This window comes from Eulemur rufifrons, chromosome 2, assembly GCF_041146395.1.
Source record: "Eulemur rufifrons isolate Redbay chromosome 2, OSU_ERuf_1, whole genome shotgun sequence".
Classification (NCBI taxonomy): Eukaryota; Metazoa; Chordata; class Mammalia; order Primates; family Lemuridae; genus Eulemur; species Eulemur rufifrons.
The window spans coordinates 115,224,913-115,251,885 of record NC_090984.1 but is presented as its reverse complement, the minus strand read 5'-3'; the positions used below and the strand labels follow the sequence as shown (position 1 = coordinate 115,251,885).

The following is a 26,973-nucleotide window of genomic DNA, read 5'->3' as shown; positions in this document are numbered from 1 at the left end:
GCTTCCACATACGACAACAGCAGAAGAGAGATGTTAACATTTTTTTGAAAGATAAAAAGTTGGGCCGGGCGCGGTGGCTCACGCCTGTAATCCTAGCACTCTGGGAGGCCGAGGCGGGTGGATCACTCAAGCTCAGGAGTTCGAGACCAGCCTGAGCAAGAGCGAGACCTCGTCTCTACTAAAAATAGAAAGAAATTATCTGGCCAACTAAAATATATATAGAAAAAATTAGCCGGGCATGGTGGCGCATGCCTGTAGTCCCAGCTACTCGGGAGGCTGAGGCAGTAGGATCGCCTAAGCCCAGGAGTTTGAGGTTGCTGTGAGCTAGGCTGACGCCATGGCACTCACTCTAGCCCGGGCAACAAAGCAAGACTCTGTCTCCAAAAAAAAAAAAAAAGAAAGAAAGATAAAAAGTTGATGCAGGAATGAGCAGTACTAGGAAGCTGAATGCTAAGTGTTAAAGAGAAGTATGCCCAGCAGTACACAGGAAATGAAAGCAACAAGTATTTTGGCAGGTGGAGGTGAGATATGGACTGAAATTAGGAGGTTTGGTTAAAAGTCTCTGAAAGAAATAGCAGATTCCCTAGAGAGGAGGCATCATCAATAAAAAAATATTTTATATAATTTGCAGAACTAAAAAATTTGGTTTTCGAAAGGGTTCACTGAGTGCCTAATATAATGAATGAAACAAAAACAAACCCACACCAAAGCACAACATAAATTGTGAAACATAATTCCAGAGCATCAGAGATAAAGAGAAGATCCAACAAGCCGCCAGGAAGAAAAATAAAGCCCAGAGAATAATCAGAGGAGACTAGAGCAGGAAAACACAGGGCCCTGGGTAGAGAGGACTGAGCCTAAGCCAATTGATAGAATTCTTGTTTTAATAAAAACAGAATTAGGAGCATGCTTTATAATTTTGTTGGTAAATTTTAGAAAGATTAGTGATTCCATAGTAACAAATTGTGCAAACTTTAAAAATGGACTCTGTTAACTTCAGGAAGAACAAAAATTTGAAAAATGAAGGAAATGTAATCTTAGTACATACCACTTGACCCAACAGCAACAAACAAGATGTATGTTGTCATATAAAGTAAACATTGATTACTGACTTTACTAGTAATTATGATATCACTATATTGAAAGCCCAGAAGAAAGGGCAGCAGAGGCATGAGGAAATACAAGTGTGCTAAATCTTTTGTTTTTCCATAATGGAAAGTTGAATGTCTAAAATTAATAAGAAAATGATAATCATAAGCATAATGCTTAGAAATTCAAAGAGAAATATCACACTAATATTTTTAAGTCTTCTTTTAAAAAAATGGGTTTTTGCTTTACACTTGCATAAATAAATCCATTTGGATAGTTTTCTCAGAACAAAGGAACTGTTTTTCCTATAGGAGTATTGATCCCACTGCTTGAGAAACAGAAACCAGCTTGCAACTGATAGTAATTTTGTTTGTTTGTTTGCATTGTTTTCTTTTTCTATCTATTGAGGTTTCAAAATTCCAAGTTCAGAATTTCAGCTGGGCAACCTAGATCCCACCACATGGAGCCACTGAGGTCCATGGGCTCTGTCTGATTGAAACATTTGATTGTGCTGCGTTGGTTTTCTCCTCATTGAGTGATGATGAAGAACATGGGATTAGCTACAGTGATAATTTGGCAGGAAAAGGAAGGAAGAGGTGTCTTCAGCTCAAATGTTATCACACTTCCATATCTTTTAACTTTTTATTATAAAAAATTTCAAACATATGCAAAAGCAAGACTAGTATAATGAACCCCTATGTATACACCACTCAGCTTCAACAATTATCAACTTCTGATGAACTACCCTGTCCTCCATTATTTTCAAACACATCAAAGATACCATATCACATTATTTATCAAGATAATACTTTAAGTCTCTTGGGCCATAGGCATCTCATAGAAAGAAATAAGGAACTTTTAGGACATAGCTTTTATGTTAATTACTTAATAAATTATGTAAAGGCATATATTTGTGTTTGATTCATTAACTGCAGTGTCTTTGTGGCATGACATGAATTTACACCTATATAAAATATGAGTTCAATTTACAATAGCTAACCTTTTCACCATCATTCAGTAACCCAAATTGGTCCTAAATTCAAATCATTCCCCATCCCATTCAGAGTAAAAGCCAGAGTCCATACAATGATGTACCAAGCCTTCTGCGATATGCCTGCTTCACACCCTTACTTCTGGGTTCTCCTTGCTTACGACCCTTCCCCAGCCCGTTCTGCTCTAGCCATCCTTGCCCTCCTGCTAATCCTCAAACCGGCAAAGGATTCACCTGCCTCAGGGCCCTTGCATCAGCTGCTTCTTTCTGCCTGGACTGCTTTTTCCCAGATATTCATATGTCTCACTCTTATTTCCTTCAAGTCTCTGTTCAAAGATCTTCTTATCAGTGATGCCTTCCCTGACCATTCTCTACAACATTACAAGTACTCCCTCTCCCCACATCCTTCCCATATTATTCCTGTTTTTTCCCCATAGCAGTCTTCACTACCTATCTTAAATTTATTACATTTTATTTATTTCCTGTGCCTTCCCAGTAGAATGCAAGCTTCATGAGACCAGGGACTCTGTGTTTTTTCTCTCTTGCTTTATCCCCAGTGTCCAGAATAATGGTAGACACATTAATAAGTTCCTGATTTGGGGTGGAGAAGAGGCAAAAAAAAAAAAAAAAAAAAAAAAAAAAGTTGCTGATCATCAGTATGCCACTTTTTTTGTTTTGTTTTTTGTTTTTCAGACAGAATCTCCCTCTGTCGCCTTGGGTAGAATGCAGTGGCCTTATCAGAGCTCACTGCAACCTCAAACTTGTGGGCTCAAGTGATCCTCCTGCCTCAGCCTCCCAATTAGCGGGGATTACAGGCATACCCCACCGTACCCAAATGGTATCTTTCACATAATTACATGAAAAGCATTAAAAAAAACTTCCAGAATGAGATGGAAATTTTCTTTTAGAAACATTCAGATATCAGGGAGAGCTACTACTGCCTGATGCCATAAGATTCCAAATACTGGAGGTACTCCCAATGTTCTGTTCGAAAACAGTGCAATCTGTGGTAGCCCCTTCTGTGAATAAAATCAAAGAGAAAGATGCCAGTACATTTAGTGCAATGGTTTAAAGAACTGCAGACCTATCATGTCCTTTTCAAAACAAAAAATCTGCTAGTCTCCCTGGCCAGGTGCTGTGTGTTCACTCACCAGGCGCCACGTGTTTTAAAGTCACGTGACAACCTTTCTTCCTTAGAAAGGAAAGCAAGCAAGGCAGGATGCTGGTGTGTTACAACTGCAGTAACTGAGGACCATGGGAGGTTGGGCACTTGCATAGCTAGTGCCACCAATGCATTTACATTAGAACAGCACTTCTCTACTAAGTTGCCATGCATGCGGTCCTCTAATGAGTCGTTTTAAAAAGGCTGCCTTTTAACTTCATAGGTGAAATCGGCTTCATGAATAAGGCTCATCATCATATATTAAAGAAGGTTAGTGTTTAAACTGTTAGCTGGAAAGCCATCAGAGGAAATTTCTATTATAGAAGAAAGTGTTTCCTGCCTGGACACTTTAATTTGCAACTCATCCTTTGTATCTTTGTATCCTCAGTTCCTACCAATAATGCCTGGCACAGAATAGCCCTGCAGAGGTTAGCTAATCGATACAGTAACGTTTGATAAGTTATCTGCAGCCGCTTCCTGCGCAGTGGAACGACCCAGCCAAGTCTCCTCGCACCGAAGGCTGTAGTTTGAATTAAAACACTCGGTTTTCAACAACACTGTGAGGGTCTGCAGGGTTCCCGGGCCACGCCGGCTTCGGGGAGCACCCATTAAGGGTCGCTTGCGACGCCGCTGCTGCTTCCCGCTACTCCTTCCTTGGCCAAAGCCGAGTGGCAACGTGGAGGCTGACCTTGCCCTGGGCTGAAAGCAGCTGGCCCGCCCAGCTCGCACTCGGTCCTCCGCAATCCCATGCTCCCTTGCGCCAAGGACACGTCCGGCGGCTTCGCAGGGCCCTTCTATGCCACCGCGGCGCCTCTCTATGATCTGCTGCTGCTTTCAGGGCGGGTGTCATGGCGGCCGGCGTCGAGTTGGCAGGAGTTGCCCACGGAACTGAGGAAAGTCTCTAAAGCAGAGGAAGAAGTGGCCCAGGCTGGACTGTGGGAAGTAGTGGGAATGAGCAGAAGGCCCTGTGTGGGTGACTGTATCACTGGAGGCGGGCCCCTGGTAAAGTCCCAGGCCAGGCCTCCGCGTTCCTAGGCAGAGCCCGGCTGTTGGGAGACCCCCGGAGCCGGCGTTGCCTAGGAACCCCGCTTTGTGCTGTCACACCCAGAGTGTTTCGGAATAGTCTCCCGAAGACAGCGGTTAGAGGACATTTGGCGGGATTGTCCGACGGCGCTGGACGCTTTTCTCGGAGCGGACCCGGTCGTTCTCTAAACCCGCAGCGATGTCGTCCTGGCTTGGGGGCCTCGGCACCGGCTTGGGCCAGTCTCTGGGTCAAGTGGGGGGTAGCCTGGCTTCCCTCACTGGCCAAATTTCAAACTTTACAAAGGATATGCTGATGGAGGGCACGGAGGAAGTGGAAGGTAACAGCTGGAGCGAGGGGAGGGACGGCTTTTTTGGGACCCGGGAAGGTCTGTTTGGTCCCCATTCCCATCAGTCATAAGACGCGGACAGGTCGCAAAGGAGTGCCACTCCTCCCTTTTTTCTTTACACTCCTTCCTTTGCCTCTTCTCAACCGATTTTCTATGGTGAAAGACCCCTGGGGTTCGGGGGAAAGACTTCTGGTTCTCCTACCTTTGAATACTCTGGACGTGTCAAAGCACAGTAGAGTGAAACTGCTCCTACGTTCAGCAGAGTTTATTTTTGTTTGGTTTTTCCACGCCCACCGCTCACTTTGCCCTCAGTTTGGGGGCGGATCAAATTTTTACCATCTTCCTTAATTTTAACAGAATTGTGTATGGCAAATAGTCACCTTTTTTGTTTTCTTCCATTTTTGTAACAATTGAAATAATTCATAATTTAAACATTCGGTGACTTGCCCTTTCTGTCATGAGTATATTATTTCTTAGTGAAACATGGCTGTGTTTTTCTATTTAGTTATTTTAGATTTTTGCTTATTGTGATGCCATATTTCAGCGCTCTGGCTGAAAATGTATTTTTGTGTATAATTGTCCATGTCTCCCATTTTCAACAGAACAGGGAAGATACCTATCCTTAGGGTATTGTATTCTTAGCAATCTTCGCTCATTTTTGAAGTCTTTCATCTTGTTTTACTAATGAATAGTGACCCAGAGTTACCTGGTAATCGTTGATTAAGTTAAAAGTTAATTACTATTTTGATTTTTTTTTTTTTTTTGGAGACATAGTCTCGCTCTGACGCTGGGGCTTGAGTGCCGAGGCATCAGCCTAGCTCACAGCAACCTCAAACTCCTGAGCTCAAGCGATCCTCCTGCCTCAGCCTCCCTAGTAGCTGGGACTAAAGGCGCGCAGCACCCTGGGGTAATTTTTTCTATTTTTAGTAGAAACGGGGTCTTGCTCTTGCTCTTGCTCTTGCTCAGGCTGTTCTGGAACTCCTGAGCTCTAGCTATCCTCCTGCCTCGGCCTCCCAGAGTGCTAGCATTACAGGCTTGAGCCATTGCGCCCACCCTTTTTTAATTCTTGACATTTCTTTCGACAATTACTGTTTGGATATAAAGAGTTGTTGGCCTGGCGCGGTGGCTCATGCCTGTGATCCTGTCTTTCTGGAAGGCTGAGGTGGGAGGATAGCTACAGCTCAGGGGTTCAACACCAGCACAGTAAGACCCTGTCTCAATTAATTAAAATAATAAAAAAAGAGTTGTTTAATTTCAATCTATATCTGCTCCAGGGAGATAATGGACTGTTCTTTTGGATGAGAGCAGTTCCTTTGACAATTTTCTTAGAATGTATAAGTTAGCATTCTGGCCTAATTTTTAAAATCCTGGATTTAACTGAGCCTTCATATTTATTTGGTTAAAATAGAGAAAGATGGTTTGATAGATAATGTTTATATTCAGAATTTCTGTGGGGTGTATTTAGAAGGAAGGAAGACTGGGGAGCTACAGAAATTCATTTTACTGCTTGGCGTTCCCCTTGAGTGGGTGGTGCATCAGGTGGGACAGGTTTGGGGATGGTCATGAAAGGACTTCTTCATTTGTGGAGGAAAACATGGGACCTTGAGGGCAGTCAGAAGCAGAGAAGGGCTGGATAACTATGGGAAATGAGACCCGAGGTCTCTCTTTGTATCCTTTCTTTGACCCTAAGCCAAACGATATGCATCCCCCAACCTGTATGTCTTGCAGGTTTAATTCATTTTGTTTTCCCACCAAATGTGCTCCTGTATTCTCAATCTTAATGGTTTCACTATCTACCCAATTTCCTAACCTCTAAATAAATCTTCATGTCTTTATTTTGTATCTTTTTTCATTTACTACTTCCACTTGGTCACCAAATCTTGTTCATCTTATGTCAGAATTGTTCTTTCCGTTGTTACTCTTGGACCTATTATTTGCAGGATAAAATCCAAACCTCTAAATTTTGGGAGGCCAAGACCTATTCTCCTGGGTTCAACCTACCTTTTCTAGTTGCCATACCAGTTGCCATACACATGCACATTCAACATACACATGCACGCTTATACACAGAACTTCTGCCACATGGAAGTTTGTCAGGTACCTACACAATTCCAGGCTTCTATATGGAAAGCCCTTCTCTCCTCCTTGACCTGGAGAACAGTTTTCCTGTACAACCATGCTTACATGTCAGGTACCTGGTGAAACCATTCTAACTCTTGCGCGGATTGAGTTGATGATCAGTGATCTGTGTTCTAACAGAATTTGTGGATCTTGACAGCACTTACCATGTTGAGTTAGAATTTATCTCTTTCATTGATGCCCAGGGTGGGCACTGGATTTTTTTGGTTCTTATATTACCAGTATGTGGCATCTTCCTTGGTACATATGAGATGCTCAATAAAAATTATGCAAGTGGGTGATTAGAAGTCTGCAAAGTTGCTTAATGCTTTTATTCTTTTCCCTTTGTATTGCAGTAGAACTTGCTTAATACCTAATTTATTAGTTTTATAAGTTATTTAAAAATAGGGTCAGAGTACAGTTTATTTACTCATTCAAGTATTAATTGAGTGTTTACCCTGTGCCAGCAATGAACAAGAAAACAGTTCCAGATTAGCACTCTTGGTACAACTTGAAAAACGTCCATATTTATAATATCAGGAGGTTGTATTCTACCAAACATTCTACTGATTTATTCAAGGTTAGGAATTTGGGCTTTTAAATTAGATAGACATGGGTTGAAATTCCACTTTCATGCATTGGATTACAAGTTGTAGGATTTTTGGCAAATTGTTAATTAACCTCTAAAAGGCACAGTTTCCTTATCTGTTAAGTAGGGATAATCATGCCTACCGTGAGATTAAGAAGATTAAATCAAATCATGAGTGAAAAATGCCTAGAACTGTACCTAGCAAATTGTAAACATTGGTAAATGGTAGATGTTATGTTTTCCCTCATTGAGAAAATCAGAATTTTTTTGTCTGCATAATATCTCGTCTTTATTTAAAAAGGTCAGGATTTTGGGGGGGGGGTTGGGAGTGGGGGTGGTAGAGTCTACATGAACCTTTTAAATACCTTTTTGAAACAATTGCTGCTTTTAACAATTATCTTCCTAAACAGATGAGATTATACTTTGTCCTCTTCAGAGTAGCAATTAGATAATGCTTTCAGAGTTTCAAACAAGATGACAAACAACCACAGAAGCAACCCTACCTGGTGATTTTCAAAATGAGAAGAGTGTGCTTGTCACTGTAATTTATTGCATGCTGCTTGTATTTTCTTTTAATTTAAACTGTGGTTCAGAGAAGTTATCTTTATAATATTAAAGTGCTGTGAGTAATAATGAAAAAATACTATTAATTGTACCTAGAAAAAGTATCTAACTCTGTGGATGATGATTTTCTCACAGCATCATTTTGGCACTGCTGGGCTTTGACTCTACTTTTAAATGAAAATGTACAAAACCAGACTGAGCTCATTCCCATTTTCAATAAATTGTGTCTTTATTACTTTAAATGAATGTTCTCTTAGTGTATTTTTATTGTTTGTTTATTGGTGATTAATTATTTGATAGTATAGGGAGCAGAAGTTAGTAAAAGGCCTTAAGCCCTAGTTGAGTAACTTTCATCTAAACTTATAGCAGCATAAGCCAACAGAGAAAGAGTTTTAATTTGCAAAACTTAATTTCCCACAACAAAATTTTAATGAACACTTCTAAGGGGTAAAGGTAGACATCCTAAGGTATAGGACATAGGCAAAAAAGAATGACATATGACAATGAAGAGCATTAGTGACAATGGAAAGTTGTGATGAAAATCAAGTGGTATGTCTTCTTAATTTGCTCTCATATCAGCCAACTATTCTGTTTAAACTCAGTAAATTATATTTTCCTGAAGATGCCTATTTGTTATTTCATATGGTGTTGATCAAATATTCTGTTTATTTTTTAGCAGAATTTCCTAATTCTAGGAGAAAGGAAATTGAAGCCATTCATGCTGTATTGAGATCAGAGGTAAGGAAAATTGAAGATTGCTATCAAACTTAAATTTTTCTTTTTTGAAGCCATGAAAGTTATTCAAACTTTATTTTAGTACTCTTTTTAAATGCACTGCTTATCACCGTTTGTCTCTTGTTTATCTCAGTTCTTTTGTGCTTTTATCAGCCTTCCTTAGACAAAGAATATATTTACATGTACTGCAGTTTGCTATACTTTAATATTCCCATTTCTATTTCTGTATGCTGGAAGTAGGAAAACTGCCAAATGTAGAAATAACAGTGGCAACAATTTATCATTATCAAGGATTTACTATGTTCTAACAGTGTGCTGATTTGCAGTCATACATTTATTTAATTATTAATATGATATGAAGAATGCAATTCTGTTTAAAGCTTTTTAATTCTGTAACATTAAAATAATAATATTTGGATACAAAAAAGTTAAAATTATAGGAATAACAACTATATTATTAGTCAGTGTCTAGTCATGACTGGTTCTGGACATTGTACTTAATAGGGATAAGAAAAGCTTGAAAAGGGTTCAAAGGAGAGCCATAAAGAAAATGAAAGGATTTAAAAGTGGGGTCTATTGTAAAGGACTAAAGAAACTCACCTATTTAGCCTTGGGATAAGAACAGTGAGGGAACAATACTATAATAGTATTTCAGCAAAACATATTCTTAGAGGACTGTGGTAAGCATGTTTTCCTCTCTACTAAGCCCATAAAAAGAAAACATTGAATTTAGATATAAGAAAATATATACTGACAAGCATTATTGAACTCTGGTCTAGGTTATCAAGCTGAGATTGTGGAATTTAAAAGTAGAGGGCCCTCTCAAGAGGAACTGCAGTAGTAGTCTGCCTCAGTTGAAGAGGCAGTTTGGTGGCACTTAAAAGACTTGAGCTGTAATTACCTATAAGGAAAGTAGGTGCTCTAGTGATGAATGAATGTAATAGTTTCTTTCTTTGAAGGCATAGGAAATTGTTCTGATAGTCCCTAAAGAAATCGTTGAGCAAACACTTACTGGCACAGAACCACCCAGAAGTGTGTGTGGTGGCATTAACTTAGGTGAATGCGCTAGTGTACATTTGGGAGAAAAAAGTAAATAAAGTTAACCTGCTTAATTAACGTCTGCTCTGTATTGAGCTTGAGAAAGGAAATAGGAATCTTGTGTCATTCTGTTGATCTCAATTCTTTTAATGCCTCTTACAGTGTTATCATTGGACTATGGCAAGTATTCTAGTGTTTAGAAATATTTGTTTTTAGGCAGGGCGCGGTGGCTCACGCCTGTAATCCTAGCACTCTGGGAAGCCAAGGCGGGAGGATCACTTGAGCTCAGGAGTTTGAGACCAGCCTGAGCAAGAGCCAGACCCTGTCTACTAAAAATAAAAAAAAAAATAAATAGAAATATTTGTTTTTGATAAAACACATCCCCAAATGCAAGCCAACGTCCTCGTTTTACTCTTATCCAAAGTAGTGCGAGCACTCAAATACTAGAGGAAAACAGACTATCAGATTTCCCAAGGACTTTATTTTCTAAGGTAATTATGATTATATGTAATTCTCACCTTCTGTGCTAACTTTATACCCTAACCCCTTCTGTGGCTGTGCAGTATATCTCTGTTCAAGATCACTGCTGTAAGACAATATAGTGAAGATGTTGTTGAATATTTTATTTAGAAAGTTTTAGTATAGAGAGGGCAGTGTGTTTTCCAGAGGAAATTAGATTTATTTACAGATGTTAACATGTGTAGCTGACTCAGGATTCTTTAGTTGCAAGTAATAGCAACCGATCTTAGCTAATTTACTTAATCCTGTGTGTGTCAAGAAGTCTTTTTCTTAATCTTTTTTTCTATTAAATCATTTTATAAATAATCTAAAGAAGCATGAATAAAGTGATAGTGAAAAAACTTTATTAGAAATTTTAATAACTTAAATACAGCAAATCCAAGTTTTTATTCCACATTTTTCTGGTTTTGAAAACACATATACTGAAAATAGGCAATGTTCTTGAATTCAGTTAACTGCTTATTAACTCTTATGCATTAACTGGAATGTATTTATCTTGTAAATACTGATTCCAGATTTGAGTTACCTCCCTAATATATTTGAGGTTATCAGTATTCCTTGTTCTGCTTGATTATGTCATTAAAACCAATACTTTTGAAAACTTTGGTGGCTCATGATTTTTTTGAAGAGATGACTTTCTTCTTTGCTCCATAATTACCGTTTATTCTTACATAAAGTATGTAATTACATGATTACAATTTACTCTTAGATTTATAAATAACAATTAGAATGATCAATCCACTGAATTTTTTTCATTTCTGTGTCATCTGTTTCCTCCCAGCTGCATTTGTATGTGCACTTGCCTTAAGCATTTGTCCATGTATGAACCATATCAAGTAAATGTTGGTGTACAAATATCATCCATAATGAAAGAATACTGTTACATATTTGTTTAGCAAAATGAGATGGTTCAGGTCCTTGTTGCAAAATATTGCCGAGTGAAATATTTTCCTATTGAATGACTAATTAATGTGAAACCATGTTTCCTTTTTGTTCGTGGAAATACATTGTTAACTCATCAATTCTTGAGTTTGAGAAAATTCAGCTTGAATATTGCCATTTGAAGATTTGTCTGAGATTTTGCTTCCTATAATCAATTGCACCATAACCAGTAGATTCTAGAGTGCTTCTTTCTGTCTCTTTGCATTCATCTTCTGAGTTGTCTAATAATTGTGAAATGTTTTCCTTTGTCAGTTTTCTTCTCTTTGTCCAAACATAAAAAATTCTGAATTTTCAACTGTGTTCAATGAAAGCAAAAAGAAAAAAGACTACAAAGATAGTATCTCTGTACTGCTGTTTCCTTTTAAAAATGATGCAATACTTCAGGTAATGAAGTCAGAAAACTGGTTACTTCACAATTGCATCATTCTTCTAGGTGATTCCATAAGTCTTCTATTTTCTTATAATTTTAGTAATTTTTAGCAGAGTTGGGAATAATTGATGAATAAGGACAAAATGATTCCCAGGATGATAAAATAGCAAAATGATTCAAGATACAGAAAAAAGATGATTACGATTCCATCATTCTTAGATTTATGAAAGGATCCAGTGTAATTTTAAAATAAAATAAATTTTATTCTATTAAAACAATATGTAAATTTTCTCTTTATTTGTTAGAAGACCTCTAAGAAAGAGTAAAAGTCATAAATACCAATTCTTACCAATAGTTAGAACTGCTTAAGAAAAAAACTAAAATTCCAGTTGACCCTAATGGTATACCAAAGGTTAAGGGAGTGGAACATTTTAAGGGTGTCTGTTGAACTCCAAGAACAGAAATGTACCCAGACTTTAGGAAGGGGCTGTAGCTACAACTGGAGGCCATCAGGAGTCTGTCTTTCACATTTATACTCCACTCTGCTCTTCTTTGTGTACATTTATTCTTTTCTCCTTTCAGACGAGCTCCCTCTGCTTCATATTCCATGTATGACCCCTGACAACTCTTTTGATATGTTAAGAGTTCAGCCATGTGAAGAGAATCTCCTAGGATGCTTTCTCAACCTTTCTGACTTAGGGAGATGAGGGCAGACAACCAAGTAGGTATTGATCAAACTCAGAGGTTTTAAGTTCTAGTTATTAATCAGGTAAACAAATAACCCTAGGCGTTTTTTTGTGAAAAAGCCTAGAATGGACTTTTGTGACTTCAGTATATTGTGTCACTCAATTATGCATTGTGTTTTTCATATTAACAGCTCACAGAAAATTATGCAAAGTCAGCCGGTAGAATAGAAGGTAATTAGTTGTGTGACCGTTGATCCTGTTTCTTACTATTTCTTCAAGATAACCAAGGTCTGTATTAGTTTTCTGGGGCTAGAATCACACATTAGGATTTGTGGTTGTTGTAATTATTCCTTTGATTTACCCCATTGGTTTTCTTTGGGAATTCATATAATCTTCCTGGATAGTAATTTTCACATTTGTTGACATCAGAAGTTCCTAGAATCTAAGAAGAAAACAGATGACATCCTCAAAATTACAAAGTCTTCATCTTTTAGCAGGAGCTTCCTTTTCCACCATCAGTCTCCTTTATCTCAGTCATTATTGTTAAACTGTGTTTGTAGATATAGTAATAAAATGCTTGGTAATTTATCTGTAATAATTTATAAATCCCTTTTTACAGAGAATTTTACTGTCCATTTCTTTTGCCTCATTATATTCTTATGTTCATTCAGCTGATAAGGAATGAATGATAATAGGTTAAGATAACATTTAGTTACATAAAATTTGAGTAGTTTTTTTTCATACTTTCCAACATCTTAAAAGACTGTGTGTGATATCTAGGTTTATGGAATTAGACTATTTTGTATACTTCTAACAGCAGTTTTCAAACAGCTCTATTTTTTAAAATTATTTTTATATAAATTTCATATATTTCTCATCTGATTTGTTTTTTACTTTACTCACCATTATACTAACGAGGACAAAGTGAGTTCTAGTAGTGATTTTCAAATTAGATTTTTTGGAAGTGCCTTAGGATGCCTGGGGGATAAGCAAACAAATAACATGAGATTTTAGCCTCCTACCTATACGTCAGCCAGAAATCTCTTCTAAAAAGATCTCTTTTAAAAAGTTCTGTTTGGGGGGTAAACAGAACAAAAGCTCAGACATATAATCCCTTCATTTACTAGACATGTGGTGCCTGCTCTGTGCTAGATACTGGTTATAGGGGAAACCCATGAGGATGGGGAAACATTGATCAGTGGCTTTTTCTTAGCAGTAACTCAAACTGAGCAAAATGTTAGTTTTTCCTCTTTGGTTTAGAATGAGGCATATTCTATATAAACATACTTACTGCATTTGTGACTTTAATTTGAAAGTATATTTTAAAAGCCAGACTTCCGTCTGGGACCTTTTTTTTTTGTTTGTTTGTTTGTTTGAAATATATGGAGACAGGATCTTTCTCTGTTGCCCAGGTTGGAGTGCAGGGGTGTCATCATAGCTCACTGCAAACTCCAACACCTGGGCTCAAGTGATCGTCCTGCCTCAGCCCTCCTGAGTAGTTGGGACTCTAGACCTGTGCCACCAAGCCTGGCTAAGTTTTTGATTTTTTTTTTTAAGAGACTGAGTCTCCCTATGTTGCCCAGGTTGGTCTCAAACTCCTGGGGTCAAGCATTCCTTCTTCCCGCCTCAGCCTCCCAGAGTGTTGGAATTACACATGTGAACCACAGCACCTGGCCTGTCTGGGACTTTTTATATTTTACATCTTTTTTCTTTTTGTTTTTTGAGACAAGAGTTGCTCTGTTGCCCAGGCTAGAGTGCTGTGGTGTCAGCCTAGCTCACAGCAACCCCAAACTCCTGGGCTCAAGCGATCCTCCTGCCTCAGCCTCTCAAGTAGCTGGGACTACAGGTACATGCCAGGACACCCAGCTAATTTTTTTTATTTTTAGTAGAGCTGGGGTCTGACTCTTGCTCAGGCTGGTCTTGAACTCCTAGGCTCAAGCGATCCTCCTACCTTGGCCTCCCACAATGCTAGGATTACAGGCGTGAGCCACCGTGCCCGGCCTTACATCGTTTTTTTGTGTGAAGCAATACATTTTTCATAATGCCATGCACATAGCTATCACTAACATGATTTACTTGCATTCTTTTTGTTGAGAAAACTTTTTTATTTACTTCTAGAATGAAAGACTTAAGAAACTTTGTACTGATCTAGAAGAGAAGCATGAAGCATCAGAGCTTCAAATAAAGCAGCAATCTACAAGTTACCGAAATCAACTACAACAGAAAGAGGTAAAAGTTATTACAGTTATTTCACGTGTATTTCACTGTAATGTATTTAGGAATGTTTTAGGGGTTATAATATAAATCAGGCTATATTTAGATCCATAAAAATATTGAAAGGCTCAGGAACCTGAAGCAGGAGGATTGCTTGAACCTAGGAGTTTAAGGTTGCAGTGAGCTATGATGATGCCACTGCTCTCTAGCCCAGGCAACAGAGACCCTGTGTCAAAAAAATTATAATAATTGAAAGGGTGTTGCATTTAATAATTCCCCACTCTGTTCGATTATCACTAATTTAAGAACTTTATGAACTTTTCTGTTGAGTTTATATTATATAAACTGTTGTGGAATTTAATTTCTTCTTTCCAAAAGAAGAAAGGGTTTTGTATAAAATATCTTTAGGCATCTGTTGCTTATAATTTCTGATTTATGAAACCTAATTTATTATCTAACTGTAACACTTTTTATTTAAAAAACAAACGTGATTACCATAGTTAATAGAGTACCATCATTGGATAATCTTAGATTATTGTACCTTTTGATACTGTAAATCTATAAAAAGGTCAGTATGTTTAAAGTACATTCTTTAAAACATGCCTCATAAATATATAGGTAGAAATCAGCCATCTTAAAGCAAGACAGATTGCGCTACAGGAACAGTTTCTGAAATTGCAGTCAGCTGCTCAGTCAGCACATTCAGGAGCTGGTGGTGTACCAGCAACCACTGCGTCTTCTTCATTTGGTTATGGGCTCAGTCACACTTCAGCTTTCCATGACGATGGCATGGACTTCGGTGACATAATTTCATCACAACAAGAAATAAACAGATTATCAAATGAAGTTTCAAGATTAGAGTCTGAAGTTGGCCATTGGAGGCATATTGCTCAGGTAAGTAAAATTTTTATGAGTTTTTGAAAAAAAAAATTTTTTTTATGAGGTTTTGAAAACTTTGTAAAAATACTAGTGTTATATAGAAAGCTATATGTAGAGCTTTTGGTATCAGAAAGAACCCTGGAGTAGAAAATAGAAAATCTGTATTCTGATTCTGCCAGTGACTTTCTAAGTGATTTTGGTCACATCATCTTTCTCTCCCAGCCTCAGTTTCTCTTTCTGTGTAATATTTGGAAAAATTTTCAAAAAGAATTTAAAGCAACAGATCCATTTTTAAAAATAAAACATTACAAGTCCAGGACTCAAAAGAGATAAAAACTGAGTTGCTGTGATTGAACCAGCACCTTTTCCCCTGGAATCACTGAGGCTTTTCTGGTGGAAACTCTAGGACTCCAAGGCACTAACTGCTTAGATGTTGTCTGGGGGTTCTGTTAGTGCTAGTTGTATGTAAAATGAAAATCTGATAATTGGTGTTATAAAACAGGATAAACTATTTTGTGATGTTTCTCATGCCTTAAAAATTAAATCCTTACTGTTTGGGGCCGTAAACTTTTTTCCAAGGAATCCTTTTTGTCTTACATATCAGATTTTATGCAGGTTAAGTATCCCTTATCGAAAATGCTTAGGACCAGAAGTGTTTTGGATTTCAGATTTTTTTGGATTTTGGAATATTTGCATAAACCTAATGAGACATCTTGAGGATGGGACCTAAGTCTAAACACAGAATTCATTTATGTTTCATTAACACCTTCTACAACTAGCCTGAAAATACATTTGTATATTTTTAATAGTTTTATGCACAAAACAAAATTTGTGTTAAGTGCTTATATATGGAATTTTCCAATGTGGTGTCATGTTTACACTCAAAAAGTTTTAAATTTTGGAGCATTTTGGATTTTGGATTTTCAGATTAAGGATGCTCAACCTGTATACTATGGAGGTTGTCAGTAGACCTGAGACCTATAATAAACTGGAACATTGTTCAATTGGATTTGATCTTATCAATGTAGGAAAAAAACAGAGTTTATGAGCAAAGAGATTATTTTACATCTTTTTGTGAATGTAATCCAGTTATGTAAAGGAGAAATCATCCCAATTTAAATTATCTCCTTGCTTTTCAAGTTGCTAGACATTCCTGATACCTAAAATAACCTTAGAGAAGATGGCCTGTTTGTCCATTTTATCTCCAAAAAGCAGTAGTTCTTAAATTTTTTGTATGTGTAAGAATAACCTGGGGAACTTGATAATATTGTAGACTCCTTGTTATAAGAGAATTCAATTTAGTAGTATATTTTAGAGTCTTAAAAAATACATTCAAACAAATACTCCAGGTGATTCTGATAATCGGAAGAATACATTTTAAGAAACATTGCTTAGGGTAAGATTCCATAGGAAAGAGAATGGTATTTGGTATGTTCTCTTTAGCTTATTTTGAATGCCTATGATATGACATACCTGTCCTGGAATATAAAGGTGAAAAAGGCATCATTGAGACCTTTCAGGGAACTTAATTTTCTAGCAAGGCATAATAAAAATTAATATTTGTAGTATACCTTATAAGATGCTCCCATATATATTATCCCAATTCATTATATTATCTTTAATAACTATGTGACATATTTATTACCTCTATTTTGCATAAAAGGAAACTAAAATTTAGTTTAATATACACATTCCCATGGTGATTAAGTTGTGATTCAAACACATGTGTTTTGACTCCATATCATGTGTTCATTCCATTGTAATGCTCTGTTCCTTCTTTCAGTACTAGAGCAGCTTTTGGTTCATTGGCATGCTAAATAGTAAATGTTAATAAAAATAAATGAACAACATGGAGCTTTGAATGAGAGAAGAATCCAGAAGTTCTTTCTTTTATTTACTTGTCAAACCAAAGATTATTCTCTGTTAAAGAATAGATGTTCTGGGTTAAAATAATTTTTTAAGATTTTTACTGAATCATTATTAATGTTGAATAACTTTCCTTTTTAGAAATTTCCTTTTAGAAAGCTGCCTGCTTATCTCCACACCTACATTTTGTTATGCTAAATAATACAGTCTATAATTTTTTCCATCTTTATTTTGTAAAACTGCTGTTTTCTCAGTTAGTAAATTCTTGAATATGGTATCTTTTATTTATTGTGTATTACTATTGGGCTAGATTCTTTAAAAGGTACTTGACATTCTTCAATCAGAATCTGTCTGGGAAATGCCTCTTTTTTGAAAAGTATTATATCTTAAAGTTAGTTTATGACTTTCCACTTTACAGGAAACTCAGTATAATTACTTAATAATTTTCTAATTCTCCTTTTCTGATCTAGACTTCTAAAGCACATAACTCTGATCAAAGTGAAATCTGCAAACTACAAAATATCATTAAGGTAATCAAATTGTTGACTGATTGTGGCTATTATACATCTGAAATCTGCTTATTAAAAGCATAAACCTAAATTAGCAGAAGTCTCAGTTATAAAATACTCATTTCTTTTTTAATGTTTTGGATCTTCCTTATTCTTTATGACAAGTAATGTATATAAAAATCTGTCTTTCCAAAATTACTTGGCTTTGAACATTTATTAACTAGTTTATATTTCATAAGTCTCTACACTCTATCTTGTAAAATTGCCTTTATTAAAAAAAAATTCCAAGGTCGCTGAGGTTTCAAGATTAAGGGTTAAAGGATATTGACAAGATAAAATGCCAGAATTATTCATTGTAAATAATTATTTCACCTTAGTGGTGGAATTTTGCTAGTTTGTGTCAATTATTTCTTCTAAGAGAAATCTTAGTCACATGTATTTATTGTGGCAATGAATTGTTTTTAATGTTTAAATTATTGTCAGATAAAGAATTTTTAGCTTTTGGTTTTATATTATTACCGTACTAGTGTGGGTAAGTTCTAGGGTCAGACCTGTGTTTGAATGTTGACTGTTTATTTACCAGCTGTGCTACTTTGGACAAATTATTTAACCTTTTCAAACTTCTGTTTTATTATCAATAAAGTAGATATTATCATAATGCCTACCTTGTTTTGAGGTTTAAATGTAAAACTTTTGGCCCAGTGCTGGCACATAAATAAGCGCATAGGATTAAAGAATAACTTTTACTTGTCTTCTTAGGAAATAGAAACTAATTTAGATTAGGATTTTTGGTTAGAAGCAGCAAAAATCCATATCTGGCTAATTAAGCAAAAGAGGATTTACTGGAAGAAATCTTGGACTACTGGAGTTGTCCATCCATAGGATTGAAGGAGGAGTTGAGTATTCTGGCCTCAGGAAGGGCAGGAGTGGGAACACAGTCAGGAATCTGGGTGGTGGGACACGGTGGCAAAGCTCTTGCGGGTGCAGCTATCATAACACTTCCCGTCCAACCAGCTTCCCTCGTTGAGGGACTTAACTCCAGATCTAGGTTCCTGGGAGAGACACTGATCATCTTAACATGGGTAGCAGGGCACCTTGGTTGACAGTTTGTGAGTCCAATTAAGACTGATTAAAGGAAAGGCTGAGTGAGAGGACGGGGCTATTGGGACAACAGGTACAGATTGGCCGGAGGGTTGATACAGCTATTGGTGGAATATGTCTTTAGGAAAAGGAGAAGTTCATAGTCATAGATACTAAGGGAAGACATTTTTGCCTCTCTTGTTTCAGTGTTTTCTTACTGATGTTCCCTCATTAAAAGTAGAAAAACTGTTTTTAAGACCTACGAAAGGATAGGGTATAGTCTTTCAGAATGTCCTAATTTGGGGCCTGTGTTTAAATTCTTTTTAGCCTTAATATGTTCAAAGAATTATTTTTAATAATGCAGACTTTTGGACAGCAGTGAATAAACAGCTTAGTTAAATCTGTTGATCATAAATTTGGTTAACTTTGTTTTTATTTTTTAAGGAACTTAAACAGAACCGAAGTCAAGAAATTGATGACCATCAACATGAAATGTCAGTATTGCAGAATGCACATCAACAGAAGTTGACAGAAATAAGTCGTCGACATCGAGAGGAATTAAGTGACTATGAAGAACGAATTGAAGAACTTGAAAATCTGTTACAGCAAGGTTATTAGTTTTATTAGTTTAACATATTAGATGACATAAGTAAATGACAAAGCTAGCATTCTAGGACACTGCTATAAACTTGGACTAGGTTCTAAAGAATGACTAAATGTCTAGTTCTGCTCATCTGCTAGAAATTTGCAGTGGCACCACTCAGCACTGTCAAGATTCTGCAAAAACGGAAAGGTCCTTTTGCTTTTGTGGTAGTTATTATTCATAGATTTCTTTGCATTGTTGGTGATGACACTTTGGTATAAATGATTGAGATATTTTCACTTTCAAATTCAGATACATAGGCTTTTTTTAGTAGTCGATTCACATATCTTTTCCCAGGTTTTTATTTATTTAGAAATGCTTAGTTTATTATAATAATTAGCTTTTCTTTTTAAGCTTTCCAAAGTCTGAACTCTCTTAAATCTTTTAGTTGTATATAGCAAGCTATTTATTTCTTGGTACTTGACATTTGATTGATGTCCTTGTTTTTATGTTTATGTTCTAGGTGGCTCTGGAGTTACAGAAACTGATCACTCTAAAATCCAGGAGATGCAAAAAAATATTCAAGTTCTACAAAGTGAAAAATTAGAGTCTACAAAAAAAATTGAAGAACTTGAGGATCAAATAAAAGACATAAATAAAAAATTATCTTATGTTGAAAATGACAGAGATGTTTTGAGAAGAGAACAAGAACAGCTAAATGTGGAAAAGAGACAAATAATTGAAGAATGTGAAAGCTTGAAATTGGAATGTAGTAAATTGCAGCAAAGTGATACTGTGACAGAAAAGGAAAGAATTCTTTCACAGAGCACATCAGTGGAAGAAGTGTTCAGACTACGGCAAGCACTGTCTGGTATAAAATGTTTGAAACTTGTTTCAGATTGGTGTTTCATTGCCTACTAGTTGTTTTTAGAGACAAACACTTGAATACAGCATACTTTGTGGAAATGGAGTGTTCATGTAAATGACTATGTGTAATTGGAGTAGAATTATTTGGTTTGGATTCATTGCCATAGTTAATAGATTGCAAATAGGAATTTTCTACTAAAAAGGGTAAAGTATTGGCTAGGTGTTTCTCAACCTCCCTTTCTTATCCTTTAAGTATTTACCTGGAACTCATTGATTTAGGAGGCCAAGTGGATTTCTGAGAAATGTTTATGTATGTAGACATTGTTAGGAAGATGGTTCTGTTTCTTTTAATCTATACAGAAGTGAATACTTTCTGTAATTTACCAGGCCCCGGACCCTCCAGTTAGGAAATGCAGCTTTTTTTCTTCAAAAATCTATTATTCACTTTTGAAATGATCTCCTGTATTGAAGCAAAGGCCTGAGTGATAAGAGCCATAGGTCCTCTACCATTTTCCATGCTCAAGATGATATTTAGTTACTCTATTAGTATTCTGAGCTACAAAAAATAAATATTAAATGAAATAGGCCAAACACCAGTATTCATTCATGCCAGGAAAACAAAGGGAGCTCTTTTGCTGAAGAGATGCATTTTGTTTTATACCCTGCCTTCTCCTCATGGTATAAACTCTAATTTTATGAACTCATTTATTCCTCCTCTGGAGGTTTCCAGCACTTGTGCTTGTGACCCCCTCACTGTCTGTATCCCTCACCCAGTAGTTTATCATGAGCTCCTTATCTAGACAGCCAACTCTCTATACATCACATGGAGTTTCGAACTTAGGTTCAAAGTTAAGTTATGGTGTCCTCCTCCTCCTCTTCCTTTCACTACCTCGGTGATTGGTAGCATTTACAGTTTCCCAAAATACAAAGCCTAGGAATCATCACCAAGTAAGTCCTGGAAATTCTATTTCCTTAGTTTCTGTCTGGTTTAGTGATATTTCAGGATTGTATCCTAGAGGAGCTCTAGAGTTTCTCACAGGTGCATCAGTGTAGGAAACTGCCATGCAGGCAGAGGGAAGGCAGTTATAGTGGAGTTCTGGACTTCTTTCTCATTGACGTCAATCAGAGTAGCTCTGCTCTTTAAAGGATAAATTTATGAAGCTGGGTATGGTGGCTCATGCTTGTAATCCCAGCAATGTGGGAGGATTACTTGAGGCCAGGAGTTTGAGACCAGCATGGGAAACATAGACCTAATCTCTTTAAAAAAAAAAAAAAAAAAAAAAGTAAGGAAAGAAAGAAAAGAAAAAAAATTAGCTGCATGGCATGTCTGTAGTCCCACTTATTCAAGAGACTGAGGCAGGAGGATTGCTTGAGCCCAGGAGTTTGAGGCTGCAGTAAGCTATGATCGCGCCACAGCACAACAGAGCAAGACTCTATCTCAAAAAATAAATACATAAGTAAACTTACATAATCATTTGTCGTATTGGGTGATCCTTATGAGTTTATTTGCTTAAAAAACAAACCTACTGCCCTAGTCCTTCCCCTTTTTTCCATTTCTGTTGCCATTGCCACAGAATTACTTCAGCCAGTCATAATTGCTTTTTGTCTATGTTAACTACTGCAGATCTCTTAATAGTGCAGAATAGCATAGTGGTTAAGAACATGACAGGGTTGGAATCCAGCTCAATCACTAACTAGCTGACCTTGGTCAAGTTAGTTAACATCTCTATGCCTTGGTTTATTCATCCATAGGGTTGAGATAATAATAGTATCCTCCTCTTAGTTGTTGCATTAATGGTAGTAATGAGGATTTCTATTAATTACTAGCTGCAACTTCCTTTTTAAGACAGTATCTAGCCAATAGTAAATATTATAAAAGTGTTAGCTTTTTATTCTCTGGTCTCCATAATTCCTTCTTCAATCCATTTTTTTTCATTCTACAGCCAGAATAATTTTTCAGAAATGCAAAGCAGGTTATTCTCCTGCTTTTAGTACTTTGTGGCTCTCCATGAACTTCATGATAAAGTCTAAACTTCTTAATTGGAAATACAATGTCCATCATGATCTAGTTCGTGTCTGCCTCTTCAGCTTCTACTCTTCCTATTCTCTTAACATTCTAAGCTTTAGCCGTATTGAACTTTCTATAGGTCCTTTGACCAGCAATGTTTCCTCTTTTCTGTCACCTTTGCATTTGCCGCTTTCTCTGTGTGGAGTATCTCTATGTCTCTTTTAGCTAACTCTTAGTGTATTGATTCAGTGCAGGTATTACCTCCCCCTGGGAGTTACCTAGCACTGCCACTTCCCTGGCCCTTTTCACTCCACCTGTTCTAGATTAGCTGCTTGCCCTCCCCATCTCCTTTTTTTGTTGAGACAGGGTCTTGCTCTGTCGCCCAGGCTGGAGTACAGTGATAGGATTCACAGTTCACTACAGCCTTGAACTCCTGGGCTCAAGTGATCCTCCTGCCTTAGCCTCTCAAGTAGCTGGGACTACAGGTGCATGCTACCATGGTCAACTAATTTGTAGAGATGAGGCCTCACTATGTTGCCCAGGCTGGTATTGAACTCTTGACCTTAAACAATCCTCTAGCCTTGGTCTCCCAAATGCTGGGATTACAGGTGTGAGCCACCACACCTGGCCAGATGTTTGTTTGCCCTTTTTGCTCTCATAGCACCTCGTACTTGCTGTATCCCACTGTATTGTAATCATGTGTTTGCTAGTTTTTTTCCCCTTCTGAATTGTAAGCTCTTTGAGAGCAAGGACTAAATTTTTCCAGTTTGTTGTCTAGCACGTGGCCTTGTAGTAATATAATAAATATTATAATACAATACTATATATACAAATAAAATGGTAAATGCTCAGTATATCCTTAATGAATGTTAAATCAATTAATTTGGCTGATCTCAGGATATTGTCTTTGTGTTCCTCTCCTAGGACTTCTTCTATTTATGGATCTATCTGTAATACCAGACTCAAAGGTCTTTTTATCAGCAGTCATGTCTGAATCACTTTAGATAATTGAGAGATTATTTGTATTTTTGTGTTATAAATATACATTTATTGCTTTTAAGTTATTTTCTTCAAATCTTAGACCTTATACTGTTTCCTACTACTCAAACTAATGAACTCATTTTGAAACATAGTTGTTAGTTTTTTATCAAGGCAGTAACTTATGACTCACCCAGAATACAGTTCAAATTTTGTCTTACATTTTTCCATAGAATTGGATTTTAACATGCTTTTTAACTGGCATTTATATCATGATTTATTTGATAAAGTCAAAATAGTGATATTAAAGAAAAATATTCACTCAGAACTGTTAGTGCTTCCTAATTATGTTTAGACATATATTTGTTTTAACACATTGACTACCACACTAGAAAAAATGTTTTTTCCTTGGGGCCATGATGGTTTATTAGGAAAATAGAATAAAAACTTAAAAAACAAGGCCGGGCGCGGTGGCTCACGCCTGTAATCCTAGCACTCTGGGAGGCCGAGGCGGGTGGATTGCTCAAGGTCAGGAGTTCGAGACCAGCCTGAGCGAGACCCCGTCTCTACTAAAAATGGAAAGACATTATATGGACAACTAAAAATCTATATAGAAAAAAAAATTAGCCGGGCATAGTGGCGCATGCCTGTAGTCCCAGCTACTCGGGAGGCTGAGGCAGTAGGATCACTTAAGCCGAGGAGTCTGAGGTTGCTGTGAGCTAAGCTGACGCCACGGCACTCACTCTAGCCTCAGCAACAAAGTGAGACTCTGTCTCAACAAAAAAAAAAAAAAAAAAAAAAAAAAAAAAAAACTTAAAAAACAAAATGGTCCTTTCTAATTTAATGAAAAATTTGTTATTTTTTATTGTTTTCTGTACTTGAGTTATATGCAACTTGAAAAATAGTTCTCGTGGCTCCCAAGATGAAGAAGTATGAATTACATATGCTTCACGAGGTCCTGGGCTCAAAACTATCGTGAGTTATATACAACTCACATGGCAGTTAATATGTTGATTGGGTTGCATTCCTGAGTTTAATGTAGGAAGTAATAAGTTATTCTAAATAATTTTAATGTCAAATTCATTTGCTTTTACAGATGCGGAAAATGAAATAATGAGACTGAGTAGTTTAAACCAGGTAAATTCATTTTGAAGGAAAAAGCTTTCCTCATTGATTTACTAAGAAAAAGTATTTTGATTTATTATAGTTGCTTTATTTTGTTTTTTTTTTTTTAAATAAGTTTATGTGAACTAACCTTAGGAACTTTCGTCTCAGTAATCTTATGTTTACTGATTAATAACGAACTTTTTGCAATATAAATTGACATAATTGAGTAAGTTTCATAATTGAAAAATGCGGGTATATCTCTTTGAAGATTAATTTGATAAATGTATGTGTAGAGTTAGTAGAAGCAAATCCTATACCAAAGTGAGAAATGCATTTTGATTTTTCTTAAGGAATTGAGGGAGTTGTTTCTTTTTCTAATAATTGCAAGTTATTTTCTGAATATATTTTTGTATTTTTCAAATATAATAAATCTTCTATAAGAATGTCTAAAATGAATGACTGGCTTTCTATCTTCCAATGTTGCATTCTTATGATTTTTATATATCACAAAAGAAATACCGAGTAGAAGTGCACAGTTATATAGCTTGCCTGTTTTTTGGTAAACTGGAAATTTCTTGTCATCTGAAAACACTGCTTTAACGTTTTTGTAGGATAACAGTCTCACTGAAGACAATCTGAAACTTAAAATGCAAGTCCAAGTTTTAGAAAAAGAGAAGTCATTATTGAGTCAAGAAAAGGTGGGTGCTGTAAAAATGGGGGCAGAATTAAAATGCTGTATTAATAGTTCACAGCTAAAGGCCAGTTTATATCAAAATTAAATGTTTAGTTTTTAAGAGTCCTGAAGACAAAGCTGATCTCATTGATGCTTGTCAAGACAGGTTGAAGAACCTGGGCAAGGTTCAGCATGTGAGAGGCTGGCCAGAGTTTATGTTTAGAGATAAGTTAGTAAGCACACAGATAGGAACAGGAAAGATACGTAATGGCCCTGTTTTGGTTACAGATGAAGTTCTGACAGCAGCAGCGTACACAGGTGGGTCAGGAGGTCTGGGGTGGCGTACTGTAATAACTAATAACTGTATATGCCTCAGAATGTGTCCATTGTGGTGGACAGGAATTTATTAGTGGTGAGGGGCAAAGAGGAGCAATTTCAGTGGTGGAAATAAGGTGTTTTTTTGTGTATTGGTAGCAAGGATGGATAAGATTCTGTATGGGGAGAGGTATTTTTGTTTGTACCACTTGGGGGTAATTGGCTAATGCAGGTATTTTAATATAGGACAGTCATAAGCTGGTATTATCCAGTTAAAGGCCAGTGTCTTAATTTAAATTCTTAGCTTTTTTAAAGTAATACCTATTTAGTGTTATGTGTGTTCAATAATACATATTGACAAACTTCAGACAGTAAGTGGTATCTGTCCTTTGCACCTCTTTTGCTTGGCCTCTTTCCCAGAGGTAGTCTCTTACCAATTTCTGATATTTCTTTCCAGACTATATCTATGCATGTATGATTATATATACAAATAGCTTTAAAAATACAAATGTCAGCATACTGTCAGTACTGCTCTTACATATCTTGACAGTATGTTTTCAACATCTTTCCACATTAGTATATAAGCAGTGTTTCCCAAAACGGGGGGGGGGGGGGGGGCGAGTTGGCATTTAAGTGGGAAAATTCTTGGTTGTGTGCACTGTCCTATGTGCTGTGCGATTCTTGCTACCCCTTTTTCTACTCACTAAATGCCAGTCATGTCTCCTGGTCATTTTTTATTACTATATTATATATTTTTTTTCTGTTTCTGCTCCCTTTGTATTCTGCTCTTTATCTGATTGACCTAGGTATATTTTATAGTTTGCAGACCTTTCTGCCCATATCTCATAGGACCTATAACCTTTTCATGATGTTTTTGGATTCTGTAGCTATTCCTGGTAGCTGATTCTCCTTTCTTTTGATATTATGTAGTCCGTTGTAACACTTTCTTGAACCATGTCTGTGGTGGATCTGCTTACTGATTAAGAATGTCAAAAGTACCTATAAGGCTGTGTGTGCTCTCAAGATCCACCTGAAAAAAATGTGGTTTTCCTAATTGAGTAGATAACTTTACAAAGACATAAGAGAATGCTATTTTCATCTTCCAGATGTAGTTTAAAATAAACTTTTGAACTAGAAGGAAGTAAGAATTGTAATGCATATGCTCTAATACAGCTTTTGTTGGGTCTCATTTATGAGGTATATGTCAGGTTCTTTTAATTAAGGAATTTAGGATCTCAAATGGAGACTTTTTGTATAAAGAATTGGAGCTAGAAGATAAGCTTACAATCTTTGCATCTCGCCTAGGGTTATAGAAATGTTTTGTTTGAAGCTGCAAATAAAATTGCACATGAAGGCCATAGTTTGTTGAATTTGATGTATCATTATTGAGATATTATTCAGTAATGTTTCCAATAGAGAGTATTTATAATAGATTCCAAAGTCATGTTTATATATATATTTTTAATCTTTTGGTGTCTCCTTTTTGTTTCACAGTATGTGTTGCTTTTTCCCTTTTATCATTTCAGGAAGAACTTCAGATATCACTTTTAAAATTGAACAATGAATATGAGGTAATCAAAAGTAGAGCTTCAGACTTACATGACTTAAGACTTAATTTGGAGGCAAAGGAACAAGAACTTAGTCAGAGTATTAATGAAAAGGAAATACTGGTAGCTGAGTTAGAAGAATTGGACAAACAGAACCAAGCAGCTACAAAGGTA

The 26,973-nt window shown here is 36.6% G+C and overlaps 1 protein-coding gene across 1 annotated transcript in view; it reads left to right on the top strand.

Annotated features, from left to right (window-relative positions):
- The first annotated feature begins 3,471 nt into the window (after nt 1-3,471).
- TRIP11 (thyroid hormone receptor interactor 11) overlaps nt 3,472-26,973 on the top strand; it is a 60,040-nt gene continuing 36,538 nt past the window's right edge. The window contains 10 exon segments of the mRNA XM_069489241.1: nt 3,472-4,603; nt 8,560-8,621; nt 14,292-14,402; nt 15,006-15,281; nt 17,603-17,662; nt 19,166-19,331; nt 19,828-20,175; nt 24,254-24,294; nt 24,876-24,962; nt 26,779-26,970. Of these exon segments, the coding sequence (XP_069345342.1) occupies nt 4,465-4,603; nt 8,560-8,621; nt 14,292-14,402; nt 15,006-15,281; nt 17,603-17,662; nt 19,166-19,331; nt 19,828-20,175; nt 24,254-24,294; nt 24,876-24,962; nt 26,779-26,970 (1,482 nt within the window). The 5' untranslated portion in view covers nt 3,472-4,464.